The sequence below is a fragment of the Phocoena sinus genome, chromosome 4 (assembly GCF_008692025.1).
Source record: "Phocoena sinus isolate mPhoSin1 chromosome 4, mPhoSin1.pri, whole genome shotgun sequence".
Taxonomy (NCBI): domain Eukaryota; kingdom Metazoa; phylum Chordata; class Mammalia; order Artiodactyla; family Phocoenidae; genus Phocoena; species Phocoena sinus.
The window spans coordinates 74859585-74881656 of NC_045766.1; the positions used below are offsets into that span (position 1 = coordinate 74859585).

Genomic DNA, 22072 nt, shown 5'->3' on the forward strand with positions numbered 1-22072 from the left:
GTATTTACAGCCATAAATTTCTCTCCAAGCATGGCTTTAGCTGCAGCCTATAAGTTTTGATATGGTGAGTCTTCATTTTCATTCATTTTAAAGTATTTTCTAATTTCCCTTTTTATTACTTCTTTGATCCTTTGTATATTTAAGAGAGTGTTATTTAATTTCTACGTATTTGTGAATTCCCCAAATTTCTTTCTGTTGCTGATTTCTAATTTCATTCCATAGTGGTCAGAGAACGTATTTTATATTATTTTTATCCCTTTTATTTATTAAGATTTCTTTTATTGCCAATATATGGTCTATTCTGGGCAATGTTTCATGTGCCCTTGAGAAGAATGTATAGTCTGCTGTTGTTGGGTGGAGTGTTCTATAGGTTGATTTGGTTTATAGTCTATTTCTTCATTCAAGTCTTCTATTTTCTTATAGATCTTCTGCTTAGCTGTTCTAACTATTATTAAAAGTGGAGTGTGAAAGTCTCTATTATTTTTTAATTGTATTTCTCTCATCATTTTTGTCAGTTTTGCTTCATTTATTTGGTGTTACATTGTTAGGTACATATGCTTATAATTTTTATATCTTCCTGATGGAGCAACTCTTCCATCATTACAAAATGTTCCCCATTTTCTCCAGTAACATTTTTGTTTTGTTTTGAAGTCTATTTAAAAGTCTGTTATTAGTGTAGTCGCTCTGGGTTTTCTTATGATTGCTGTTTTCACAATACATCTGTTTCCATCCTTTACTTTCAATCTATCATAATCTTGAATCTAAAGTGTTTCTCCTATAGACAATATATTGTTGGATCTTTTTTTTAAAAATCCATTTGACAAGTTCTACCTTTGATTAGATTGTTTAACCTTTTCACATTTAATGTCATTATTGATATAGTTGGATTTATGCCTGCCATTATACTTTTTCTATATGTCACGTCTGTTTTTATACCTCTGTTCTTTCTATAGTGCTTTCTTTTATGTTAACTGAATATTTTATAATGTAGTATTTTAATATCTTTGCTAACATTTTTCTCTATTATTTTTTTGTTATTTTCTTAGCTGTTGCTCTAGTGTTTAACATGAATATCTTAACTTATGAGAATCAGCTTCAGAGGCATAGTAACTTAATTCTACTGAGATATTAAAATGTCACTCCTGTATAGCTTTATCCCCTTTTCCCTCTTTTTTTTTTGAATTTTATTTTTTTAAACAGCAGGTTCTTATTAGTTACCCATTTTATACATATTAGTGTATATATGTCAATCCCAATCTCCCAATTCATCACACCACCACCACCACCCCTGCCACTTTCCCCCCTTGATGTCCATATGTTTGTTCTCTGCATCTGTGTCTCTATTTCTGCCTTGCAAACCAGTTCATCTGTACCATTTTTCTACGGTCCACATATATGTGTTAATATACGATATTTGTTTTTCTCTTTCTGACTTACTTCACTCTACATGACAATCTCTAGATCCATCCATGTCTCTACAAATTACTCAATTTCGTTGCTTTGTATGGCTGAGTAATATTCCATTGTATATATGTACCACTTCTTCGTTATCCATTCATCTGTCAATGGGCATTTAGGTTGTTTCCATGTCCTGGCTATTGTAAATAGTGCTGCAATGAACACTGGGGTGCATGTGTCTTTTTGAATTACGGTTTTCTCTGGGTATATGCCCAGTAGTGGGATTGCTGGGTCATATGGTAATTCTTTTTTAGTTTTTTAAGGAACCTCCATACTGTTCTCCATAGTGGCTATAACAATTTACATTCCCACCAACAGTGCAAGAGGGTTCCCTTTTCTCCACACCCTCTCCAGCATTTGTTGTTTGTAGATTTTCTGATGATGCCCATTCTAACTGGTGTGAGGTGATACCTCATTGTAGTTTTGATTTGCATTTCTCTAATAATTAGTGATGTTGAGCAGCTTTCATGTGCTTCTTGGACATCTGTATGTCTTCTTTGGAGAAATGTCTATTTATGTCTTCTGCCCATTTTTGGATTGGGTTGTTTGTTTCTTTAATATTGAGCTGCATGAGCTGTATATATATTTTGGAGATTAATCCTTTGTCCATTGATTCACTTGCAAATATTTTCTCCCATTCTGAGGGTTGTCTTTTCGTCTTGTTTATGGTTTCCTTTGCTGTGCAAAAGCTTTTAAGTTTCATTAGGTCCCATTTGTTTATTTTTGTTTTTATTTTCATTACTCTAGGAAACGGATCAAAAAAGATCTTGCTGTGATTTATGTCATAGAGTGTTCTGCATGTGTTTTCCTCTGAGAGTTTTATAGTGTCCAGTACTACATTAGGTCTCTAATCCATTTTGAGTTTATTTTTGTGTATAGTGTAAGGGAGTGTTCTAATTTCATTCTTTTACATGTATGTAGCTGTCCAGTTTTCCCAGCACCACTTATTGAAGAGAATGTCTTTTCTCCATTGTATATCTTTGCCTCCTTTGTCATAGATTAGTTGACCATAGGTGTGTGGGTTTATCTCTGGGCTTTCTATCTTGTTCCATTGATCTATGTTTCTGTTTTTGTGCCAGTACCATATTGTCTTGATTACTGTAGCTCTGTAGCATAGTCTGAAGTCAGGGAGTCTGATTCCTCCAGCTCCGTTTTTTTCCTTCAAGACTGCTTTGGCTATTCGGAGTCTTTGGTGTCTCCATACAAATTTTAAGATGATGTGTTCTTGTTCCGTAAAAAATGCCATTGGTAATTTGATAGGGATTGCACTGAATCTGTAGATTGCTTTGGGTAGTATAGTCATTTTCACAATATTGATTCTTCCAATCCAAGAACATGGTATATCTCTCCATCTGTTGGTATCATCTTTAATTTCTTTCATCAGTATCTTATAGTTTTCTGCATACAGGTCTTTTGTCTCCCTAGGTAGGTTTATTCCTAGGTATTTTATTCTTTTTGTTTCAATGGTAAATGGGAGTGTTTCCATAATTTCTCTTTCAGATTTTTCATCATTATTGTATAGGAATGCAAGAGATTTCTGTGCATTAATTTTGTATCCTGCTACTTTACCAAATTCATTGATTAGCTCTAGAAATTTTCTGGTGGCATCTTTAGGATTCTTTATGTATAGTATTTTATCATCTGCAAACAGTGACAGTTTGACTTCTTCTTTTCCAATTTGTATTCCTTTTATTTCTTTTTCTTCTCTGATTGCTGTGACTAGGACGTCCAAAACTATGTTGAATAATAGTGGTGAGAATGGAACATCCTTGTCTCGTTTCTGATCTTAGAGGGAAATGCTTTCAGTTTTTCACCATTGAGAATGATTGCTGTGTGTTTGTCATATAGGGCCTTTATTATGTTGAGGTAAGTTCCCTCTATGCCCACTTTCTGGAGAGTTTTTATCATAAATGGGTGTTGAATTTTGTCAAAAGCGTTTTCTGCATCTATTGAGATGATCATATGGTTTTTATTCTTCAATTTGTTAATATGGTGTATCACACTGATTGATTTGCATGTATTGAAGAATCCTTGCATCCCTGGGATAAATCCCACTTGATCATGGTGTATGATCCTTTTAATGTGTTGTTGGATTCTGTTTGCTAGTATTTTGTTGAACATTTTTGCATCTATATTCATCAGTGATATTGGTCTGTAAGTTTCTTTTTTGTAGTATCTTTGTCTGGTTTTGGTAACAGGGTGATGATGGCCTCATAGAATGAGTTTGGGAGTGGTCCTTCCCCTGCAATTTTTTGGGAGGAGTTTGAGAAGGATGGGTGTTAGCTCTTCTCTAAATGTTTGCTAGAATTCACCTGTGAAGCCATCTGGTCCTGGACTTTTGTTTATTGGAAGATTTTTTTAATCACAGTTTCAATTTCATAACTTGTGATTGGTCTGTTCATATTATCTATTTCTTCCTGGTTCAGTCTTGGAAGGTTATACCTTTCTAAGAATTTGTCCATTTCTTCCAGGTTGTCCATTTTATTGGCATAGAGTTGCTTGTAGTAATCTCTTAGGATGCTTTGTTTTTCTGCAGTGTCTGTTGTAACTTCTCCTTTTTCATTTCTAATTTTATTGATTTGAGTCCTCTCCCTCTTTTGCTTGATGAATCTGGCTAATGGTTGATCAATTTGGTTTATCTTTTCAAAGAACCAGCTTTTAGTTTTATTGATCTTTGCTATCGTTTTCTTTGTTTCTATTTCATTTATTTCTGCTCTGATCTTTATGATTTCTTTCCTTCTGCTAACTTTGGGTTTTGTTTGTTCTTCTTTCTCTAGTTCCTTTAGGTGTAATGTTAGATTGTTCACTTGAGATTTTTCTTGTTTCTTGAGGTAGGCTTGTATAGCTATAAAATTCCCTTTTAGAACTGCTTTTGCGGCATCCCATAGGTTTTGGATCACCGTGTTTTCATTGCCATTTGTCTCTAGGTATTTTTTGATTTCCTCTTTGATTTCTTCAGTGATTGCTTGGTTATTTAGTAACGTATTGTTTAGCCTCCATGTGTTTGTGTTTTTTACATTTTTTCCCCTGTAATTCATTTCTAATCTCATAGCCTTGTGGTCAGAAGAGATGCTTGATATGATTTCAGTTTTCTTAAATTTACTGTGGCTTGATTTGTGACCCAAGATGTGATGTATCCTGGAGAATGTTCCGTGTGCACTTGAGAAGAAAGTGTAATCTGCTCTTTTGGATGGAATGTCCTATAAATATCAATTAATCTATCTGGTCTGTTGTGTCATTTAAAGCTGTGTTTCCTTATTAATTTTCTGTTTGGATGATCTGTCCATTGGTGTAAGTGAGGTGTTAAAGTCCTCCACTATTATTGTGTTACTGTCGATTTCCTCTTTTATAGCTGTTAGCAGTTGCCTTATGTATTGAGGTGCTCCTATGTTGGGTGCATATATATTTATAATTGTTATAGCTTCTTCTTGGATTGATCCCTTGATCATTATGTAGTGTTCTTCCTTGTCTCTTGTAACATTCTTTATTTTAAAGTCTATTTTATCTGATATGAGTATAGCTACTCCAGCTTTCTTTTGATTTCCATTTGCATGGAATATCATTTTCCATCCCCTCACTTTCAGTCTGTATGTGTCCCTAGGTCTGAAGTGGGTCTCTTGTAGACAGCATATATATGGGTCTTGTTTTTGTATCCATTCAGCAAGACTGTGTCTTTTGGTTGGAGCATTTAATCCATTCATGTGTAAGGTAATTATCGATATGTATGTTCCTATTACCATTTTCTTAATTGTTTTGGGTTTGTTTTTGTAGGTCCTTTTCTTCTCTTGTGTTTCCCACTTAGAGAAGTTCCTTTAGCATTTGTTGTAGAGCTGGTTTGGTGGTGCTGAATTCTCTTAGCTTTTGCTTGTCTGTAAAGCTTTTGATTTCTCCATCGAATCTGAATGAGATCCTTGCCAGGTAGAATAATCTTGGCTGTAGGTTCTTCCCTTTCATCACTTTAAGTATATCATGCCACTCCCTTCTGGCTTGTAGAGTTTCTGCTGAGAAAACAGCTGTTAACCTTATGGGAGTTCCCTTGTATGTTATTTTTCATTTTGCCCTTGCTGCTTTCAATAATTTTTCTTTGTCTTTAATTTTTGCCAATTTGATTACTATGTGTCTCAGTGTGTTTCTCCTCGGGTTTATCCTGTATGGGACTCACTGCGCTTCCTGGACTTGGGTGGCTATTTCCTTTCTCACGTTAGGGAAGTTTTCGAGTATAATCTCTTCAAATATTTTCTTGGGTCCTTTGTCTCTCTCTTCTCCTTCTGGGACCCCTATAATGTGAATGTTGTTGCGTTTAATGTTGTCCCAGAGGTCTCTTAAGCTGTCCTCATTTCTTTTCACTCTTTTTTCCTTATTTTGTTCTGCAGCAGTGAATTCCACCATTCTGTCTTCCAGGTCACTTATCCATTCTTCTGCCTCAGTTATTCTGCTATTGATTCCTTCTAGTGTAGTTTTCATTTTAGTTATTGTATTGATCATCTCTGTTTGTTTGTTCTTTAATTCTTCTAGGTCTTTGTTAAACATTTCTTGCATCTTCTTGATCTTTGCCTCCATTGTTTTTCTGAGGTCCTGGATCATCTTCACTATCATTATTCTGAATTCTTTTTCTGGAAGGTTGCCTATCTCCACTTCATTTAGTTGTTTTTTCTGGGGTTTTATCTTGTTCCTTCATCTGGTACATAGCCCTCTGCCTTTTCATCTTGTCTATCTTTCTGTGAATGTGGGGTTTTTTTTCCCACAGGCTGCAGGATTGTAGTTCTTCTTGCTTCTGCTGTCTGCCCTCTGGTGGATGGGCTATCTAAGAGGCCTGTGCAAGTCTCCTGATGGGAGGGACTGGTGGTGGGTAGAGCTGGTTGTTGCTCTGGTGGACAGAGCTCAGTAAAACTTTAATCCTCTTGTCTGATGATGGGTGGGGCTGGGTTCCGTCCTTGTTGGTTGTTTGGCCTCAGGCGACGCAACACTGGAGCCTACAGGGCTGTTTGGTGGGGCTAATGGTGGACTCTGGGAGGGCTCATGCCAAGGAGTACTTCCCAGAACTTTTGCTGCCAGTGTCCTTGTCCTCACAGTGAAACAAAGCCACTCCCCGCCTCTTCAGGAAACCCTCCAACACTAGCAGGTAGGTCTGGTTCAGTCTCCTACAGGGTCACTGTTCCTTCCTGTAAGGCCAACTGGCCCGAGGCAGGGGAACGCAATCAGACTCACAGGTTGCATCAGACCGAAACTTTCCTGACCACCCAGCTCCAGAAACTGACCTGGAGACTTTCCGGACCACCCAGTTCCAGGAACTGACCTGGGGACCTTCCACCTGGCCCAGCCTTCCCGCCTTTCGAGGGGCGGGACTAACGGTCCCAAGATTGATGCAACCGGCACCAGATATTGCCATGATACCCGAAGAGACCACCAAATAAGGAATAACCAGCGCCCTCCTGGATTCACCACACCCCTTTCCCTTCTTCCCCTATAAATTCTGCCCAAACCCTTGCCTGGGCGCGACTTCTCTGGCCCCTTTCTCTCGGACCAGTGAACCTCGCCCGGGAACATTCCCAAATAAAGCTTGTTTAAGCGCTCCTCCGTTTCTTGGTGCCGTTCCTTACACTTCCCCTGGGTCCTGATGTGCACACTACTTTGTGTGTGTCCTCCAAGACTGGAGTCTCTGTTTCTCCCAGTCCTGTCAAAGTCCTGCAATCAAATCCCACTAGCCTTCAAAGTCTGATTCTCTAGGAATTCCTCCTGTTGCTGGACCCCCAGGTTGGGAAGTCTGAAGTGGGACTCAGAACCTTCACTCCAGTGGGTGGACTTCTGTGGTAACATTGTTCTCCAGTTTGTGAGTCACCTACCCAGCAGTATTAGGATTTGATTTTATTGTGATTGCACCCCTCCTACCGTCTCATTGTGGCTTCTCCTTTGTCTTTTGATGTGGGGTATCTTTTTCAGTGAGTTCCAGTGTCTTCCTGTTGATGACTGTTCAGCAGTTAGCTGTGATTCTGGTGCTCTCGCAAGAGGGAGTGAGCACTTTCCCCTCTTTTTGTGACGTTATTATACATATTACATTTATAAATGTTATAAACCGAGCGTTAGATTGTATCACTTTTTATAATTTTATGTCTTTTGAAGAAGGTGAGAGAAGGAAGCAGAGTAAATATAAGTTTATAGTTCTTGTTATATTCACCTCCTTATTTATCATTTCTGGATGTTTTCTTCTGTCCCTGTGCATTCAGGTTACCATCTGGAGTAACTTTCTTAGCCCTATACAGCTTTACTCTTACCTCCTTTGCGCTGTCACTGGAAAATATGTTACATTTCTATATGTTATAAGCTCAGTAGTACATTGTGTACATATTATTTTATACAATGGATTTTTAAATCAGTGACGAGAAGAAAGAAGAAAAAATTTGCACCTATGCTGTCTTTTTTTTTTTTTTTTTTTGTGGTACTCAGGCCTCTCACTGTTGTGGCCTCTCCCATTGTGGAGCACAGGCTCTGGATGCGCAGGCTCAGTGGCCATGGCTCACGGGCCCAGCTGCTCCACGGCATGCAGGACCCTCCCAGACTGGGGCACAAACCTGTGTCCCCTGCATCGGCAGACGGACCCTCAACCACTGCGCCACCAGGGAAGCCCTATGCTGTCTTTTATAGTTATAAAGTTACCTTTCCTAGTGCTGTCTTTTCCGTACAGATTCAAAAGAGCGAGTCTGAGGTCACTTGCTTTCATCATAAAGAACTTCCTTTATTGTTTCTCATAAGGTGTGTCTGCTAGCAACAAATTTCCTCAGTATTTGATTATGTGGAAATATCCTTATTTCACTTTCATTTTTGAAAGACAGCTTTGCTGAATATGGGATTCTTGGTTGACAGTTTTTTTCCGTTAAGCACTTTGAATATGTTATTCTACTTCCTTCTGGGTTCCATTGTTTCTGATGAGAAATCAGTTATTATTCTTATTGGGATTCCCCTGTGACAACTCCTTTTTCTCTTGCTGCTTTCAGGATTTTCTCCCTGTCTTTAGGTTTCAGTATTTTCACTATGATGAATCTGTTTGTGGATCTCTTTCCTTTATCCTACTTGGAGTTCCTCGAGCTTCCTGGCTATGTAGATTGTTTTTCAATATTTGGGAAGATTTCAGCTATAATTTTTAAAAAAAGTTCCTTTCTCTCTTCTCTCGTTCTAGTACTCCCATTATGCATATGATGGTACATTTGATGATGTCCTGCATTTTTCTGAGGCTCTGTTCATATTTCCTCATTCTTTTTTCTTTCTGTTCTTCAGACTGCATAATTTCTATTGCTCTATCTTCAAGGTTCTTCTTCCAATTCACTTATTGTTGACCTCCTTTAGTGAATTTTTCATTTCAGTGATTGTTTTTTCCAACTCCAGAACTTCCTTTTGGTACTTTTCAAAATAACTTCTATCTCTTTATTGATATTCTCTGTTTGGTGAGATGATATCATCATACCTACTTTCACTTCTTCAATTATAGTTTCCTTCAGTTTTTGTTTTTTAAAAAACAAACATATTTATAATGGCTACTTTGAAATCTTTGTTAAATCTGATATCTGGTCACTCTCACAGGCATTTTCTGTTTCTTGCTTTTTCCTGTGTGTGCTTTTTATCCATTTGTTCCCCCCCACCCTGTCATACATTTCTGTTTCTTTTCATAGCTCATAATTTTTTGTTGGAACTTGGACATTTAGATAATACATCGTAGCATCTCTGGGTACTGATTCCCACACTTCTGGGGCTTGTAATTGTTATTTGCCTGCTTATTTGTTTAGTGACTGGCTGGATTATTTTAGTGGGAAATCTCTGATGTTGCTCCTCAGGGGATGCAGCCTTGGGTATGCCCACAGTCACCCTGGGATGACGCTGGTCTTCGCAGTCCTCTCTTTAACTTTCTCTTTCCCTGACCACACCCAGCTGTTAAATTCCACTCATTTCCAGCTCATTACTCTATTGATTTCAACAATGTCCTGGGGTATAAATATAGATCTGCTTCACAGATCTATCCAATCAAATCCAAGCTCCTTTGAAGGGACAGTTCCTGAGGTCACTACTTAAGATTTGTTCTGGCCCCAGGAAGTCTCTTTCTCTCTGGCAAACCAGCCTGCCTACTATTTACCTTACATCTCCAGTGACTCTAGAAATCTTCTCCCAGTTGCCTCTCACCATAACTTCCCTAAGGGCATTTCTGAGAGTGCTATTGGCTTGAACTTCTCTACTCTCTATTGCAAATAAATGCAGCTGCTTTGGGAAAAGATTTGGGGCTCTCTGTTTCATAGTTTGTTTCTATTCCCAGGCAACACTATTTCTCAGCAGTGTCGTGCCCATGTATAGCCTCTGTTCCATGAGTGGGGGCTAGGCAGAAGAAGGAGTCCCCACCTCTTGGCCACACTCACCTAGAACTTAAATTCAGCAACAGGTAGCTTGGACCAGGATAGAAAATGTCCTATCTGGGAAGACAGTCCTTCAATTGGGAGCTGGGGGCAAAGGAGACCTTGTGTTCTTGGTTGCACTAGTCTGGAGTAGCGTTTCCATTTCGTTGAGCTGGGAGGTGGGAGGAAAGAGGGTCCTGGTTCAAATACCACAGATTCGCTGTTCTTACCAAGTTTTAGTAAATTTTCTTGAATAAATGTTTCATTTGCTGTGTGCACTTAGGACCATTTCTAGAGACTTTAAATGGTTCTTTTAAAATAATGTCCACCAGTTTCACTGGAGAGTAGGTTGGATAGTGCCTCATGCTGTCATACTAGAAGTGGACTCTCTTTCAGAACCTGTAATGCTTTATTTTAGGGTGTGACTATTTTATAAATACATATACATCTCCACAGAACAACAGTTCTCTAACTTTAATATGTACATAAATCACCCATGAAACTTGTTAAAAAATGGAGGTCTGGGGGCCTCATGCCCCAGAGATTATGATTTTCTAGGACTGGGGTGGAAGCCAAAAAGAAATCTACACTTTTAGCAAGTCAACTACAAGATTCTTTGAAAAAAAAATTGTACTAAAAAGACTAATGCATACAAGCTAAGACTCATCTCTTTTTCAACAGGTTTTATGTGTACTAAGAGACTCTGTGGCTATGACAGGGTCAAATCCTGGCTATTAAACATGACAATCGTGTGTGTGCCTGTGTGTGTGTGTGTGTGTGCACGCGTGTGTTCCCCAAAACCTGAGCTCTCTGGGGCCCTCCTTTTTCTAAATTCTGCCTTCTGTTGTGAAAGGCTTTCTCACAAATTCTCCTTCCCCTGTGTGTGGCCTCCTGCTCTGATGGGAGTGTGGGCGATGGAAGTGGGGTCACTTCATCATAGGAAGTGCTGTCTGTTTGGGGGTAGGGAATTACTTGTGGGATCATGGTTTGGGGCTGCTGAGAATCAGAGATGACAGAGGACCCCAGAGCAAGGCTTCTCAAATTGGGGTCAGGAAACCTGCTCAGAATCTTTACCTCTCCCGCACCAGATCTGATTTTTCCTTGGTGCTACCATTTCTAACTTCCCCTCAAAACAAAGAGAGCACCACAGGCTTTGCTGCAATTGGTCTGATTTGCACACCATCAAGTGGCAGTATGTGCCTCTGGTGAGCAAATTAATAGGATTAAAGCGGCTATCAACATGCGGCAGCAGAAGGGCTTCCTACTGTCCAGCTGCACGTGGTTATCACTAATGTGAGTCCTCACAGTCCTAACAACAGAAAATGAATATCACTTCATATTTTAAAACTCCAGACAGAAACCATTAGCAATTTATTTCCCCCAAAGAACCGGCTAATTAAAGTTGTAAATAAGACTGTGTTGTTTGTGTGCGCTCCTGTGAGTGTCTTTTTCACGAGGAACTGGAGCATAGGTGGCTACCTGATTGTTCTGTTGCATATTATAGTACAACCCGATCCTAATTCCATCTGCCCACACTCCCATCAGAGCAGGAGGCCACATTCAGGGGAAGGAGAATTTGTGAGAAAGCCTTTCACAACAGAAGGCAAAATTAAGAAAAAGGAGGGCCCCAGAGAGCTCAGGAAACCTGGCTTTACGAGGCACTATAAGAAGCCAGAGAATATCTTCCTACTGGATTTAGTAGGTGGGTTATTATTATTATTATTATTATTATTAAAGATCAAAAGAATAGGATTCCCCAGGGGAAACTGCAAAAAAACATGTTATAACAAAAAGCCAAAGATCAACCAATTTTAACCTTTTTCTTTCAGAGTCACTCATGCACCATACTCAGTGGGGCATTATACTCCCACACTATCCACATGTTAATAATTGATAGCCTTTATTGGTACCAATTCACAGACAAAATTTAGGAAATTTCTGATTTTGCTTCCACGATTTAATGATATGCAATTATTTCTCAGTAATGGTCACCTCAGCTGGGGTCGGGTCTTTAACTGGTATATAGAACTAGAGATGAAAACTAAACTTAAAAAACAGATGAATTATAACTAGATCATCTTCATTTACCAAACAGTATGCCTAGGGGTTCTTTAAATTATAAAGAAGAACTGGTACTTATAGAGTTAATTCACAGACCATTAATTACTATCAATGAATGAACAATAAGTGTTAAGTCAATACTGATTATTAATTGAAAAATATACCTGACCTCCCCTCATTTAAATGGAGCCCCTTTTGTTATTGTCCATCGTAGCAGCACTGACTCTTCCAACATAAGACTTACTGATTTGTATTTACATATTTACTTAAGAGATTCTATAGTATCACCTGTCTCTCCACTGGAACCTCCGAGGACAGACCACTTTGTTCACCACTATATGCTCAACATCCAGCACAATGTCTAACCCTTAATTATTTGTGGAATGAATGAAGAAAGAAGTCATGAGGTTCTTGGGATCTTATACTGGGGAGGGTGATCGGTAGGCTTTAGGATTCCCTTGAATCCCCTGAAAACGCCTAAAAAAAAGTTGTCCACATACATTTCTCTGGAAAGAAGACCCACAACTTTCATTAGATTTCAAAGGGGTCTGTGACCTCCCCGAAAGGTAAGGGATCACTGGCCTATTTCACTGATAAAACAGGATTCAGTAGCAAAGAACTCACCTGTAGCCTGAAACAAAGTACGCTGCACGTACCTTTACATGGACAGATGTGTGGGCATATGTATAGGTTCTTTTCCAAGAACCGAAAAGGAAATGCCTCAGTGAACTTACAAAACAATCCACATTCCCACTTCTCCTGAGTAACTGATCATTCCTACAGTCACTGGGCTCCAGCAGTAGCTGCTTAAATTCATCTGCTTCTTGGCAGCAACATCCATCACTCAGGCCAGAGAAAAGGAGTCTGTAATTCCCTCCATTCACCTCCTTGGGTTGCTGACATCCGTCTTAGGGGAAGTCCCTTTTAATAAGAAACCTGTAAACCTCCCAGTTAACAAAAGTACCTGCCGCGTTTATAACGCACCAGTTCAGCCAATTTGATCAAACAACCCTGGGATTTCCCTTCCCCTGCCCTGCAGCCAGAGAGGAGAGCCAGCCTAATCAGGCTAACCAGGCACCGCAAAGGGAGACTAGAGACGGGCTGGAACATGCTAATTGGCTGTTGTATATTAAACCTCCTCTTCTTCCCTCCCAGCTCCAGAAGATGCTTCCCTTCAGTAAATTTCCTCCCTCGTTTTTATTTTTTTTGTCCTGAAAATGGAGACTTCAGGAGTAAATTTGTCAGAGGAAAGGTTTTTGATGTGTTATTAACTCTCAGTTATCCATATTGACAGAGAAGAGCAGTGGTGCAGATAATTCAAAGCCAAAGGCTCTTTCCATTTAACTTTGTAGTTCATTGTTTTGAGGGGCCTGATGGTAGACTTACCTCCCTAATTATGTTTGTCTTTGCTTCTTATTAAAATGAGTTTGTCTGCCTTAGGGCCAGGCAGTTGGGTGACATGAAGATTCTGGCACAGAATTTGTAAAATTCACCAGGGGAAGTCCACAGGGCACAAAGATAATCAAACTTGACTAGATTTGAGTTCATGTTCTCAATCACCTGTGATCAATTGGTTTGCTCCTCTGTGACTAAAGCAAGCCTGGGATGAGACATAATTATAGAAGACTAGTTGGACTAGTCTTTACATTTAGATGAACACAAGACTGCTGTGGCCCAAACTGGTAACACAGTCAATATTGATCTTTTCCCTGCCTGGTCCCACAACCTTCTATTCCGCAGCCAGAGCTCCCTTCCCATTCAAAGCTCACGCTGCTCACCTCTACCTTACATCCTGCAATGGCTCCCTGTGCTAATCATTAGGGCTATTCACAAATACCCACTCTCTCCTGCCCAACATGTGGAGGTAGGACCATATACCTCCACCCACGATGTTAGATGTGGCCGTGTGACTGGTGTTGGGTAGGGAAATGCGTCACTCCTAGGTGGAAAGTTTCAGAGCTAGCGTGCGCTTGGCTACTTGCTTTGTCTGCTGAGGCACTGGCCGCACCTGAGACAGTGGCTGCTCCCTCAGTCTGGGCGTCTCATCGAGTGAGTGCGATGAGCACAGCCCCCATCAGCCAGTAATGGGCGTGTGGCAGGAACAAGAAATGAACCTCTATTACTTTAAACCACTGAGATTGTACGGTTCTTAGGTCACTCAGCATCTCTGTCACCGCACATATCAAGCTGTACCATGACTGTCTGAGTTATCTCCCTAACTAGACACTGAAAACTTGAGGCCAGAATTATTTCTGTGTATAACATAGTCCAGTGTATACCATTGTTAGAACAACTCCATAGAAAATGAAATTATCTTCTTTTCTGGCCTCTGTGATCCTCTGTGTTTATGTTTTTCTAACACCTGCCCCTCTCCCAGCATCACCAGATGAAATGATATGGTGTCTTTGGAGTTCAGATATACGGGGAATGGTGGAGCTATTCTTTTGGACCAGTAGTACAAGCAGGAAGAGCTGGCAGAGGGGAGAGAGAGAGATGTCGAGGCATACTTAGGCTGCAGACATTTCAGATACAACGGGACCAAGGGGCAGACAAGATTTCAAAGTCTTGGGGAGACCACATGGAAAAATTACTATCCCAAAGTGTTAGTTTTAGGAGGAGTCACAGGTGTCATCTGGACTAGATTCCTGTATCACCAGCATCTTCATTATCATAACTCCGATATTTACTGATAACGGACCATGTACCAGGCACATCTCCAGCCACCTTACAATTAACTCACCGCATCCTCACGGCAGCCCTATAAGGTGGCTATTATTATTTCCATTTTACAGATGAAGAAATGGAAGCACAGCCAGGTAAATTTCCTATGGCCACACAGCTAGCAAACATCCCTCTCTGAATTCAGCGTCTGCTTGAAGTCTCCCCATCCCGGGGAGCTCACTAACTTCCAGTACATCCCACCTCCTGAGCCATGCGCTGCCTCCCCCTCCAACTGCCGTCCCCTGGACTGTTCTGCCTCCTAGACCAACACAAAACAATTCCACCCTCTTCTCTCCAAGGTGGCCCTCCACATAACTGAAGGCAGCAACTGTGTGTCCCGCAAGGCTCCTCTTCTCTAGTCTAAGCAGCCCAGTTCACTCAACCGTTTCCAACACGCCACAGCCTGAGGTGCCTCTCATCCCAGCTTAGTGACTCACACGTGCCAGTGGGTTTAGTCAGCGGAGTGGAACTGGGCACTCTCCTTTCTAGTCCTGCACTGGGCTGATGGCTTCTACAACCCTAGCACGTTCCCTTCACCCTGTAAAGCAGGGTCCGGAGGCAGAAATGAGGCCATAGTCTGCTGCGGGAACAGCCGGCTCACCACGTGTCCTGCGCTCGTCCCTGTCTTGGCAAATGGAATGCTACAAGGGGCCGCGTGTTCAGAGTTGCTCACTCCTTCTCGGCTTGCAAGTCTGTTTCTGCCCTCTCCACCGCAGCCCCGGCCCCCTCGTTATTCTCCTGCCCCCGAGAAGAGACCCTGCACTCACCATGGAGTTCATGGCGAAGTGATTGTGCTGCGTCTGGAGGTCCAGGGCGTGCTGGTAGCTGACTCCAATCTCTGTATGGCTCTGGAGGAATAACTCCTTGTTGTGGCTTATCCAGTCGAACATCTAGAGGGGGAAAGAAGGTGCACAGTCATCATGGGGGTATGGGTCCAACAGCAAGGAACTTTCAGAGCTACTGGGAGAAAAGCAGCCTTCCTGCTGGGGCCCAGTGAGGACCAGTCATCATGCTCAGGGTCGGGGGTGGCCCACACCCTGGCTTCCCAGGAGAGCCCTCCTCCTTAGCAGAAGGCCCTGCCACCAGCCTCTATGTTTTCCTACAGAGCCTAGAGGAAGAGAGAAAATGAGTAAGAGGACCAAGGAGAAGGGGGAGGAAGCTGCTCACTTTCCCTAGTTACTTCCCCTTTTAAAAGCTTTTAGAAATCGTCAAAAGCCATGCCCCCCTCAATGCATGCTTTAGGGACGGGTGAAGTGGAGACAAGTGGGAGGTTTAATCCACTCCCTACTGCCCCAGCAGGAGAGAGAGACACTTGTTGGAAGCCACAGGGCATCCTAACATGCCCCATCCCACTTACACTGCCCGACCACATATTGTTGAACTGACTCTGAACGCAGTCACCTTTTCTTGTGACTCCACAGCCTCACAGTTCCAGGGTTTCTGCTATGACCCATGAGGAACCAGCAGAGGAGGATTTTAAGGGTAGAGTGAATACTGCCTAGCACAGTGGGCACTGAGTCATTTTCCTCCCCACGGCTCTGTACCTGGTTTTCATTTAGGTTTCCACCTCTCCCACAGGTGGCCCACTCACTTTTAGGGGAGCTAACCAGAACCTCAATTCCAAGGGAAAGCCTGGTCACTCTAAGGGTTACCCCTTCTCAGGACACCAGATCTAAGCCAATCAGTGTATGACATTTCCTGACCCATGGGATTGTCTTAGAAACGGGAATGTTATCCAATTCAGTACAATAAAACACAAAGGGCAGTTTGCTGGAAGCTCCTGGGAAAACAGAACTGTAGTTGTTTAGATATGACTTCTCTTCCTCTGATACTGTCGTTGTGACCCTGCACCTCAAATTGCTGTACCCATTCTGCTGGCAGCTTGAGGGTGAAGCCAATGGGCAGAGAAAGAGTGTAGCCAAAACAATGGCAGGAAACAAGCAGAGCCCTGATTAAGCCTTGCCTGATCTCCATACTGTGTCTGGACTTGCTTAGTACCTGAGCCAAGAAATCCTCTTTATTATTCAAACTGGTTTAATTTGGATTTTCTGTAATTCTCTGCCCAGAGTAGTCAAGTGATATAGCCAGGAAACGTGTTAAACCTTTGGAGAAGAGGATCGCTATACTTGGAACTCATGGTCCATAGTTTGGGATGAGCTAAAGGCTGCAGCTCAGTTGCAGAGTAGAGCAGGGAAGAACGGAGCACAGGTGTAGGCTGAGAAGCTGCAAAGATCACGCCAGCTTTCCTGGAAGGCAGAATCACAGCCTCATTCCATTCTTCCCCTTTAAACGGAAAAGCGAATTTACTTTTTCAGTTACGTTTAACCAGCATTTATCGGACACTCATTACACGCCAGGCACTATACAAGGCAAAAATGATTAATATGTGGTTCTTGAGTTTAAGTGGCTTAAAAGCCAGTGTGGGAAGCAAACATGGACTCAGATACAGAGTTAGCACAACTTGGCATATGACCTGATTAAAATCACAACTCAACAAAGAAATCTATCAAGATAAAGGTCAGTGTGGTGTATCAAGGTAGCAGCCTCTCTTGATGGTGTGAAGAGAGGGAAGAGCAGAGAAGGCTTCCCAAAGGAGGTGACACCTGACTTGACCCTGACTCAGGTAGGAATTAGCCAGGTGAAAGAGTGAGATGTGGGCTCCACGCAAAGGGAAGATCAAAGGGGCAGAACTGTGGGGCAGTCCAGTGCGTAGCGGGCTCTGAAAGCACCACTTCTGTGCTTCTGGACCTGATGTGAGGAGAAGATGTGGCTGGGGAGGTAGAAGGGACCATGGAGAGTCCTGGACACAGGCTTTAGGAAACCTGGACCATATACTGTGGGCAGCAAGATGTCAGTGGAGGGTTGTAAGCTGAGCAGTGAAATGTGATGTGAGCTTTGAGAGCAGCATGGGATGTGGACTGGCGGGGAGAGATGGAGCAGTAAGAATGGTTAGGAGGCTGTAATCCTGGGGAGCAAGAGCGAGAACCTGGAAACCCAGATGTGGGGAGTGACAGTGGAGTCTGTGAAGTGGGCAGAGCGAGAGTTACTAGGAAGGGACTGAGGACTCCCAACTGTTTGGGGAGGGAGGGTGAGAAAGAGAGAGGGAAGACAGCCAGGTATCTGGCATGGCGCCCTGGATTCTTGTAAGAGAAGGTGCCCCCATGGCACCACCTCAAGAGGAGGGCAAGAAGCTGGGGTAGGGGAGGAGAGACAGCAGGTTCCGTTTCAGATGCTGAGTTTGCGAGGCTTAGGAGACCTTCAGGTGGAGGTGTCCTGTGGGCAGTTAGAGTTTTGTCTGGAGGTCAGGAGAGGGACACCAAGGCTATGACAACCCATGGTTAAGTATAAGCACATCACCTTCCCAAGGCAAATGGGCATAAAATGGGATTGAATCTGGAGATGATTCTCCCTTTTGAATTACCCAGATCACTTCCAGCTACCTACACAGATAAAGGGCAAAAGTATCCTTCACTTTCAAGTGTCAGCAGATGCTCCAGGCTGGGGGTGCCTGCGGAGGCTGGGCAGGATCGGTGGCGTGCGCCACGCTGGGTCTGCCAGCCACAGCCAACCCCACACCACAGGCACGCGGTCAGCGCTTTTTAAAATTACTATTAAGGACAAGAGGGGAAGAAGACAAGTGCCCCAGGAGTCTAAAGGAACTTCACTGTGTAATTTTTGTTCTTTTAAATTCTGCCTCTCAACCCCATTTAAAAATAATCCCTCATCTCTTTTCCTTGTTGACCAAAGAATCAATAAAATTAATGAAAATCTGAAATGCCTGAAGTCCTTGGAACTTAGGATGAAAAGTGCTCACTCATACTTTCTTGTCTATCCCAGTGGCCTAGAAGTGACCTTCCCTGTATTTTCTGTTAAATGAGTACTTAGATATGCTAATAAACAGAGAGTTATGTGCTAGCACCAGAATGATTAGATTGCCTGGCGCCAGGTCCCTGCTGGACTACAGAGCAAGGAGAGCTGAACACGGGCCAGTTAAGGAGAAAAGCAATAACAACAGTGAGTTAAAAGGCAGGCGAGAGCGGAGAGTGCTGGAGGAACCGCACGCCTCGTTGAATGGGCTTCTCACACAATGAGGTCTGCACCCAGGCCACTGCGCCCCATCTGCCTTCCATACTGGAGGACACGAGCTGTCTCTGGGGGCTGCGCATTCTGGGAAAGTTCAGCTGTGCCGGAGGCTAGAGGCAGTGCTCCAAGGAGGTGACACTCATCTCAGGCACCTAGGGACCAGACAGTCGATGTGATATCAGGAACCACGGTCTCTCCAACGTGGCAGTTTCCTAGGGACAGTCTCAAGTCTTCTCTAGGCCTGAATCTGCTGCCTAATTGTATATAATACTCACTTTTGTGAGCCTGGTTGCCTGCAAGGGTCACCAGCATTTCTGCTGCATTCACTGCAGCTGGCTGCAGAGAGAGAACGTGTGTGCGCGCACACGCATGTAAGCACCCATGTGCGTGTGCAGTTAAGTGGGATAAGGACTAGGCTGGCTCTGGGCCTGGCTCTGTCACTAATTACCCATGAGACTGCGGGCAAGTCTCTTCTTTTCTGGGCTTCTCTTCATTTCCAAAGGATAAGCAGTGCCCAGAATGGAGGTAAGCATCCTGGTTTACAATCAGCTCAATTTGGAAACTTACGGAGTGTATTTTTTTCCATTCAAAATAAAAATTAGTTTTATTGAGTCTCCTGGGTCAGAATGCTTATTCCTTGCTACAGCTTAACATTTCTAACTTTTGAATACAAAGAATGACTGTAAGAAAACTGGCATTGTTCTTAATAGCCAGAGAAATGCAGCTTCTTAGTCTCAGCCTTGACATCTATCTGTCCAGTGCTTTAGGGTTCAAAATGTCCATTCACAAGCATCATCTCACTGCCTCCAGCAGGCCCACTTTACAGATGGAAAACAGGTTCAGAAAAGTGAAGCCCCCCCAGTGGGCTTCATTCAGGCCACCCAAGGCACATTCACTGAGTGTCTGTTGATCCAGGCTCTTGGGACACTGCCCTGCCTCCTGCATGTGACTGTAGGAACTCCTCTGCCCAGGCTCCACAGAGCAGTTGCCCCCCAGAAGGCAGCCACCAGGGCACTGTGGGGCTCCAGCGGTGGGAGGATGCTGCCCCTCACATGCGGCCATTCAGTGGCCAGTACCCGGCCCCCTCGTCTCTGCCTCCCACCTGCCCCCTCAGTGCCTGGGGATGGCTGATTCAAATAACTCCACTTCTCTCAATAAATACTTACTGAATGAAAGAAATGCATCAGGGAGTTGGTCACAGGCTCTGGGGTTGCTAACCTCCAGACAAGCTGACCCTTTCTAAACTAGGACATTTTATGATTTGATCTATTTGAATTGGGCTTTCTGGAAGACACCTGAACTAGACACTGGAACAAAAATCTAAAGAAAAAAAACACCAAAAAAACTAAAGAAAATATCTCCACAGTGGTTTCAAACATTTTGAAATGTCTTTTTTTTTTTGAGAAGACACAGATGGTAGGTTCAACAAAATGTAAAACAACAAAATTCCTCCAGGAGGAAAGTTCATGTCTAAATAATGAAATTTTATCTCTTTGTTTGGAAACCAACATAGTTTTGTCTCATTAAGAAGATAGATGTTACATGTAAGCTACTTGGGGTTTTTTTTTTTTCCACGTTTTGCAAAGTAATGTTTTTATGCTGGCTTAAACTCAGTGAAAATATACAAATCTAGTTCTTAATATATGATAAATGATAAATGAATCTATTTAAAAGCAAATTAGGAAAATAAACAGAAACCTTTTCTCCTTTTCTTTTAAATATGGGGATAGCTAAAAGGTTATTATTGTTCTGTTTTTAATAAAGCATAAACTATTTCATAGAGCAAGGATATTAAATAAGGAGCTTGGTCTTATTTTCCTTCATTTGCCAAATTTAGCAACAGCGTCTGATTTAGAGTTTTAACTTTCAAACTACCTTACCACCTAGTGTTAGTGATTTATACTGTCTGTAATTTAGATGACACTGGTTTTAATTTGCTCATTTTCAGGTTTGGTGACTTGGTTGAGAGGACAGAAGACAACCAATGGATTTTCTTTCCTAAATATGCACATTCCAGTATCACCTGTTGTCCCCTGTTACCCTGCTTGGACACTGCAGCGACCCATCCATAAAAGCCTGTGCCCTAAAGAATACTAACAACCTCCTTGCCAGAGAACCTTGCTACATCTGAAAATTTGCTGTGCAGTCAACTCCAAAATAAAATGTTACGTGAGTTACAGTGCAAAGAACAGAGGCTTCAAATCAGGAGACTTGGGTTCTAGTGCAGATCTGCTTTATAAACTTTGACAAGTTAGGTTAATGGTCTAAATCTCAGTTTCCTTACCTTGAAATGGGGATAAAAATGTATACTATTTCAACCTTAGCATAACAGTGAGATTCAAATAAGACAATAGCTTCATGCTTCGGTCAGTGCTATACACCAGATAGATTTTCAAATCTACACAGTGAGCATATTCTATCGCACGTAGTTCCCTAATGTTTTGTTTTAGAGCACAAAACAGACGAAAGGTGTGGATTTAAAACTGCACTGTGTTCATTTTGCAAAATCACCATGGGCTCATGGAAATCCCGTCTGCGGCTCGTACACAAACATCCACAGCCCATCCCTCCCGAAGACGCACTCCCAGTGCCCCCGCAGGGCACTGCCCAGACCAGGGATACCCATGCATCCTCCCGCTGCCCCCACCCTGACACACACTCAGGGCCCTGTGGTGCCTTTGCCCACACAGGACTCAGAGCTCCGTACACTCTCTCAGGGTCATGCCTGAGGGCACTGTCCCCTCCTGCCCTCCCGGTGTAGCCTAACCAGGGATCTCACCCGCTCCTGCCTTGCTTCCAAACTCCCCCTTCCCCATCCTCTCTGCCACTCCCCAACCCTTCCACTATTAAGAGATTCAATCCCTTTGACTCTTAACAGTTTTTTTACTTAGGAGAGACTCCTACTAAAATGTATTATTCCTGCAACCCCTCCTGGAATTAATTTATCCAGGATACAGAAACAGCCTATTAAGAAAGCAAGGCACTTTGTGAGCATGACCCAGGGATGAGATCTTAGAATGGGGTGGCAAAGGAGCCCTACATCAAGAGAGAGAGGGCTTAAAGTGAGAAGTGGGTGGGAATTAAGGGCAAATTTCCCCACCTGACAACTCTGGCTGACCCCGGGCACATGTCCTCAGGCAAACAGGGCAACACACAGACCCCATGTGTGTGTTCTGGCCTAGGACCCTTAAGACCCTTCAACTTTGTTTTCAATTATCCACTCACCTAGGATTGAGCTTTCCTGATTTTCCAAAGCGGGGTAGAGAAAGAAAAAATAAAGGAACACAAAATTTGGATCTAGTTTCTAGGTTCCTAGAATTCCTTACAGAAGAGAGTTTGACATCTCTCCTCTTCTGTCTCCTGCAAGGCCTGCA

General features: G+C 42.5%; 1 protein-coding gene across 10 annotated transcripts in view; it reads right to left on the minus strand.

Annotated features, from left to right (window-relative positions):
* Nucleotides 1-22072, minus strand: part of LOC116752734 (kalirin) — a 531375-nt gene that overhangs the window by 269704 nt on the left and 239599 nt on the right. For all 10 annotated transcript variants that reach the window (XM_032629477.1, XM_032629484.1, XM_032629482.1 and 7 more), the window contains exon 6: nucleotides 15383-15505. In XM_032629477.1, coding sequence (XP_032485368.1) covers nucleotides 15383-15505 — 123 coding nt within the window. The remainder of the gene's footprint in view (nucleotides 1-15382; nucleotides 15506-22072) is intronic.